Genomic DNA, 7124 nt, shown 5'->3' on the forward strand with positions numbered 1-7124 from the left:
GCGCCGCTCGATCCCGCACGTCGGGGCAGCTGGGAAGTTGCTGGGAGAAGGGCGAGGTGAGGATGCACACGGAGGCGCCGGAGCTGGGCTGCCCGGGACAGCTCGGGCAGTGGAGCGGGGGTTTTCGCGCGGAGCCGTCGCGGGTGGATGTGCTGCCTGAATGGCTCGGGCAGCGCGGGAAGCTCCGCAGCCGGTTTGCAAACCCAGTGCTCGGTTTTGCCGGTGAGGCGAAAGAGGTGGGGAGCGCCGGGAGCGGTGCGAGGCAAGGGGTGATGAATGCGCCTTTCTTTAACGTGCTTAAACGTACAGAAGATCAGCCAGGGACTCCTGTGTGAGACATACGCACATGCACCCCTCAGGATTACAAAATGCAGGCTGATGATGTCCAAAATCCACCAGCCAAGAAAAATAGTCGTTTACTAAAAGCTTTTCTTAGGCTGTAAATTGCCAGCACATTCATTTAAAATAAATAATTAAATTAAAAAAAAAAAAAAAGAAAAAAAGTTTATTTGAGTTGTCCTAGACATTGTTCTGCAGCAGCTGTTTGTTGTCTGAACTCTGTTTGCTTCCAGCACAGCTTGGTTTTGGGGTGGAAATGCACATTGATTCAGACTGTTGTTCTCCAAAGCCCTTTCTGTTCTTAAGTCCAACAATGCAAAGACAGGCCTGAAAAAATTTGCGTATTTACTTTTCATCAGAAAATGCTTTAGAAATAAAGGCAATATACACAAGCTTGTCTTTGAAGAATATGCGTGCTTGTCCCCCTGCTTTGCTTTTCTTGAAGTTTTCATTAGTTGCCACAGGATAGGATTGTTGGTGGAGAAGGGAGAACAAGAATGTGTGTGCACTGGGATAGGCTTGGTTGCCTTGTTTAGATCTTCCCATTGATGCTTGGTAGGGAGGCAAATGCAGTTTGCAGCTGATTTATAGTTAAGTTGCAGTAGGGTGTGCTGTGTGAGTGCTGTAACATGGCCTGGTGTGGACAAAAAGAGAAAAGTTCAATCCTGTTCTCTCACCCTTCAGATTGCTTTGACTTCAGCGTGAGGGAAAATTGAGAGCAGTTTGGCTTTAGAAGCAAGTTGCTCTGGGCTCTCCTTACTGGAAAATTCCAAGTGCCTGCGGTGAGATGGTCAGACAAGTCCTGGGCTCACCAGGGGGCTTCTACTGGGGCTCCAGTTTCTGCTGGGTTCTGGATTCTTCAGGGTTTACTGAGCAAGGGGCTCAGTGTTAGTGCCCCAGCTGGGCAATGGGAATTGCACATTCCAGAAGGATGGCTGTGGGCTGGCTCGGCTGCCTGCCCTCTCTGCAGTGCTGGGAGGCCATCCTGTGGGGGGGTGGGTGCCCCAGCAGCCCCAGAGCCCCCAGCAGCTGCAGGGAGCACAAAGCTGATGGAGGGGAGGATTCCCAGGACCCATGAAGGGCTTCGCTCCACTGTCCTCCATCCTGGCTGCAGGGAGCACTGGGGTCAGACAAATCATGGTGGGAGAAGGTTGAGTTGCCCCTCATGGGGCACAGCTTCCTTTATTTGAGTGATTTGGCACGCACACATTTGGCCACAGCATCCGTGAGGAAGCATAGGCAGCTCCTGCTCTGTTTCATACCCTGCGGTCCCGAGGGGAGCAGCAGTAGGGATGTTCCCACTTGCTTTAGCGCAAATAAAGCTGGTTTCCAGCAATATTGAGGGCTTGGTGTACTGATGTAGCTAACCAAGGCAATGCTCAGAACACAATGGGCCACATACACGCTTTTCAGGCCCCTTTTCAAGGGCATAGGTTGAGGTTGCAGATAGTGACCAGTCCTTTGAGTGTGACTAGAACAAAGACATTTTGAGGAATAAGCTGTAGAGCAGTCAGGAAGCAATGGCACAAATATGCTGGAGCTGGCTGGTAAATGTCTTGTTATCATAATACACAGCCAACTTTAATTTTGCTTACTATTCAAAATGTGTGGTTCTCTTGGGCTGTTGGTTACATAGCAGGAAAAATTGAAAGCATTGTTTAAAAAAAATGATGTGCCAGAAAAATATTATCTTGAAATACTGTTGGTGGAGAAGACTAACTTACACTGTTATTACATTGTTATTTATATTAACTTTCCACTGACCTGCCAGAGAGACCCATTCTCCTAGATTCCCAGTGGGTGATGGTGCTTCTTGCAGGTGGTGGGCAGCAAGAACCTTGTAGAGCTGTTTTGATCTCCTATGCCTTGCCACAAGACTATCCAAGGAAGATTTACTTTTACTTACTGCAATTGCTGCATGTTAACAGAAGTCTTTAGAATCACAGGAGAAGAGACCAGTGTCCCTCGGCCTTCAGCTGGGGGAGCTGGTCGAGTGCCATTGCCATTAGTAAAGCAATGATATTTCTGGCCAATGCCTGGAATATTGTTTTTTTTTCACAGAAAGAAAAACCTTTGTCCCTTCATCTCACAATAGGCTGACTCAGCTTGGAGAAGACTTACTGAAGTAGATATGTTGTTGTATGTACTGCTCTTAAATGACACTGCATATGACTCTGTTATGCAGCCGTCAGCTAGTCTGATGAATGAGGCTGCTTGAGCCACAAATACTTTCCTGGTCAAATATAATTGTTTACTGCACAAGGGGAAACACTTGCAATTCATAGGGTTACACTGACATTTTGTTATAAACCAATACAATGAGAGGCTGTGATCATTTCTGTGGTAAGAGTAGGCAGATTGTGACTGAATTACAACTGCGCTGAACTTCAGCTGAGGTGAAGCCGCTCTGCTGAAGAACTACAGAAATGCTCCATAAAAAGTGTCAGCGAAGGGTTGTATAATGGCTAGAGAGGCAACCTGGGACACAAAACTTAAGTTGCATTTATTGGATAATATGGACCTCATCTCAGAGGTCTCTTCACCACAGAAGCTAGGGCCCAACACTTTGAATGGGCAAAATATAGTAATAGGTAAATTACTCTCTCAGGAAATAATTTTAAAACTTGAACGTATTCGTGAGTTCAAAGCAGGTCACTATAGGCTTTTGTCAAATTATTTCTTTGCCAAAGGAGAGAATGCAGGAAAAGGAAGAGCAGGAAAAAAGCCTGTGGGTCACCCTTTCTGCCTCCTTACCTTTCGTATGAGTTGTGGTGTGCTCTTCCTCTCTTCCAGAAAGCAATCTGGAAAACGCCACTTTTCAAGGGTCCAGATCAGGATGCTAGACTAACATCTTTTGTTTTTATGATCTCATTATTATGATTTTTCTTGTGATCTTCAAAAGCTCTATTTTCCAGTGAAAATTCACTTATGTTGTAAATTTAAGCCTGGTGACAGTAAGCTTGCTTGTCTCTGTTACCTACAGTAATTCAGAGATTCCTTAGGATGGAGAGACAATAGGCTGAATATTGTTATTGTGCTGTACCCCTGGGATGCTGAGGTGTCTAAAGTTCTTCTCTCAATACAGTTCCTTTGAAGGCAGATGCTTACAAAATGCAGGTTACTGCTATGTAAATAGCAAGATGGGATCAAGAACTTTATCTCTTAAAGAGTTCCCCAAAATAAGCTCTTTCATTTTGGACCATCAGAAAACATTCCCCTGACCCAGCACAACTTTTTATTTATTTATTTATTTATTTATTTATTTCCCCAGAAAAAGAATAAAACATTTACAAATTTGGTTCAGATGAAACTAATTCTCTCTTCATCCCCATTCTAGTTTAATTTTCCTATCTAGAAATTTGGCTGTTCATTCATTCTCACAGTTTGAGGAGTGGAATGAGCGCTGATTCTTTTTGGAGTGTGCAGCATCTAAACTGTCAACATTTCTTGTAAGATTTTAATTGGTTTTGACATGGCATATTTTTGCTAAGCTGTGCAGATTTCTTCCAATATTTATATATGGCAATGGTAAAAAAAGACAACTAGGAGAAACTGCTGGGAAAATGAAATATATCAAAGTCCATGGGAAAACTTTGCGGTTGGACCGAGACATAATTTAAAGAAAAACAAAAGTAAACCAAAAAAGACAAGTGGAGATGTTATAACATGCTCCTTTTGAAAATATTAAATAGACATCTTGTATACAAAAGCAAAGGGGAAAAAAATGGTTGACCAAAAAGCCCAGTGTTATGAAATTACTTTATATCTGGGTGATACTTCCAAAGATGTGACTTCGTATGTTTGTTTGAGCAATGGCCAGAGAAAGCCACCTTATTTGAGTTGCACGTGGGATCAGTTTTGTGGTGACTGCATTTCAGAGGATCTCCTTAATTACAAACAGCCCAATTTTGTACTGCTAAGCAGTTTCCCATGTAGACCATGATGGACAGCCTACCTGGGGTCACCTCAATGGACACGCAAGTCTGTGTCCCCCTTGCTATGCTGGCGGTTTGCAGCTTGCTGTGCCTCATGGTTTGCAGGTGGCATCAGATGCCAGTGAGACTGATGTGTCTGTCTGCTGTGCTTATTTGCAGGGCCAGTTTTGAGAGACGCCTTCCCGAATTACCATGCAAGAAGCGCTGGAACCTGGGGTCCCAGCTGCCTGCCCAGAGGAGTGCTTGGACAAGCGTGACTTGATCTCCCTCTTGTGGAAAATTACTGGAACTAAGTTCGTGCGTTACTAAAAGAGGCAAAGAGCCGCGCTGACTGACAAATGATGGCAGATGTCACCATGACACCTGCTGCTCTCGGTGGTCCCCAAGGAGCCGAGGAGATGGACTCACTGATAGTACTGCATTACAATTACACAGGAAAGCTTATTCTAAGAGAAAAGGCAACTGATAAGATAGACCTGCCAACTATTGCGTTTCTCATCTTGTGTAGCTTTATTGTCCTTGAAAACTTGATGGTGTTGATTGCCATTTGGAAAAACAATAAATTTCACAACCGCATGTACTTTTTTATTGGCAATCTAGCTCTCTGTGATCTTCTAGCTGGGATCGTTTACAAAGTAAACATACTAATGTCCGGGAAGAAAACTCTGAGCTTATCCTCCACAATCTGGTTCATTAGGGAAGGCAGCATGTTTGTTGCTCTAGGAGCTTCCACTTTCAGCTTATTAGCAATAGCTATTGAGCGGCATTTGACTATGATTAAAATGAGGCCTTACGATGCAAACAAGAAATACCGAGTGTTCCTACTCATTGGAACGTGCTGGCTGATCTCAGTGTCCTTGGGTGCCTTGCCCATCCTCGGCTGGAACTGTATAAACAACTTATCAGATTGCTCAACGATTTTGCCTCTTTACTCCAAGAAGTATGTTGCATTCTGCATAAGTATCTTCATAGCCATTTTGGTAGCTATTGTTATCCTTTATGCACGTATCTACATCCTTGTGAAGTCAAGTAGCCGCAACGTCACTAACCACAGCAACTCAGAGCGCTCCATGGCTCTCCTTAGGACTGTTGTGATTGTCGTTGGTGTCTTCATTGCTTGTTGGTCACCTCTCTTTATTCTGTTCCTTATTGACGTAGCCTGCAGAGTCAAGGAATGCTCTGTCTTGTACAAAGCCAACTGGTTTATTGCTTTGGCTGTCATCAATTCTGCAATGAATCCCATCATCTACACCTTGGCCAGTAAGGAAATGCGTCGGGCTTTCTTTCGCCTTGTTTGTGGGTGCCTGGTGAAATCCAAAGTTGCCAGATCCTTGCCTATTCAGCCCACGCCAGATCAAAGTCGAAGTAAATCCAGCAGCAGCAATACCCAGAAGCCAAAGGATGACTTCCCACAGATGAATGTTCCCTCATGTATCATTGAGAAAAATGAATCTTCATTTCAGAACGGAACCTTCTGTAAATAAAGGACTCCTCCAGACATGGACTTTTCCGTGTTTTTTAGCGTTAAACTACAGTGGAGTTCCAATGTTCATGCACTTAAATCATAGGGGAAAACACTAACCACTTATTTAACTTTGAGGACTTATTTATCAGCAGACCTTTGCTTTGGGTATTCATTCAGCAACACATCTGACTGAGAAAAACTTTGTGCTACTCACCCAACACCTGGGGCAGCGTGCAGGCATGTCCAGCAACATTGTACACCCTGATGATATTGCATATATATGACTATATATGGGCTGCCTGACCTTGCAAGACATCTCTAAAATCTATCAGAATCATCATTATTCACTAAGCATTGCTGATGATCAGAAAATGAGCCAAACTATTCCTGACTGGGAAAAAAAGGCTTATTATATATGTGGGATATTATAGTTCTCAATATGTATCGTGCTGTTCTGTTAATGGCCTTACATGTATGGGGGATAAATAGCTGTGTACTTCTACACAGCTTAGAAGTACACATTCTTTATTAAAAAGTCATTGTATGGCAAGAGTTTACAATATGCTAAACATTGTACTGCAGTATACAGTGTAAGATGACCAATTATATAAGTAGGTAGATATGTTTCAAAGAGAGTGTTTGAAAATGTATGAAGAAGTAGCTTTATACTGACAGAGGAACTTTAACATGCCATATCAATGCAGTATTTTTTTTCTTTGCTGTTACTCAAAAGTTTCATGTTCAAAAAAGACAACATGACAGTTGTCACAGTGACATTTCACAACTTATAAACAAATAGTAGAAAATAACAGTAGCAAATAAAAACTGAGAAAGGATATATACAGTTTGTTACTTAAAATAGCAAAATGTGACCCAACAATAGACATATATTAAGTGTATGTACTATTTCAATGCATATATTTTTACTTACTATTTTCAATGTATTTAAAAATGTATGTCAATCTCATGTAAACCTGTGTATATTGTAAATGCACTACCTAAGCTGAGATTCTTCAGTCCTGAAAGGAAGAAGCATCATTTCAGAAAGCAACAAACCACAACAATGTGCTCTGGAGAGTTCCTAGGTTTTTCTCCAGGCAATGCTGTGACATGGGATCATATTATGGAATCAGTCAAGGAGGAATAGCCACCAACAGAAAAAAAAAATCCAGTCTGCCCGTGGGACCCTACACTTTTCTCTGTGTGCTTTTGCAGACACGAGAAGGAAGAAACAAGACAGGATCACAGCGAGATAAACATCTCCTTATATACCATAACCCTGCTTTGGATCTGGAATGAGAACCTATTCAGTTTGGAAGACCTTCTACCATCCTGGAGCCCCAAACTTAACACTTTTCAGTGGCTATTCTAGAGAAACCTCTATG

At 42.8% G+C, this 7124-nt stretch overlaps 1 protein-coding gene across 1 annotated transcript; it reads left to right on the top strand.

Annotated features, from left to right (window-relative positions):
- S1PR3 (sphingosine-1-phosphate receptor 3) lies at positions 1–7124 on the top strand. The gene is made up of 2 exons (XM_026053419.1): positions 1–56; positions 4434–7124. The coding sequence occupies exon 2, from the start codon at positions 4613–4615 to the stop codon at positions 5756–5758; it is 1146 nt and encodes a 381-aa protein (XP_025909204.1). The 5' UTR covers positions 1–56; positions 4434–4612; the 3' UTR covers positions 5759–7124.

The sequence above is a fragment of the Nothoprocta perdicaria genome, unplaced genomic scaffold (genome assembly GCF_003342845.1).
Source record: "Nothoprocta perdicaria isolate Ctin4 unplaced genomic scaffold, notPer1 scaffold_114, whole genome shotgun sequence".
Lineage (NCBI taxonomy): Eukaryota > Metazoa > Chordata > Aves > Tinamiformes > Tinamidae > Nothoprocta > Nothoprocta perdicaria.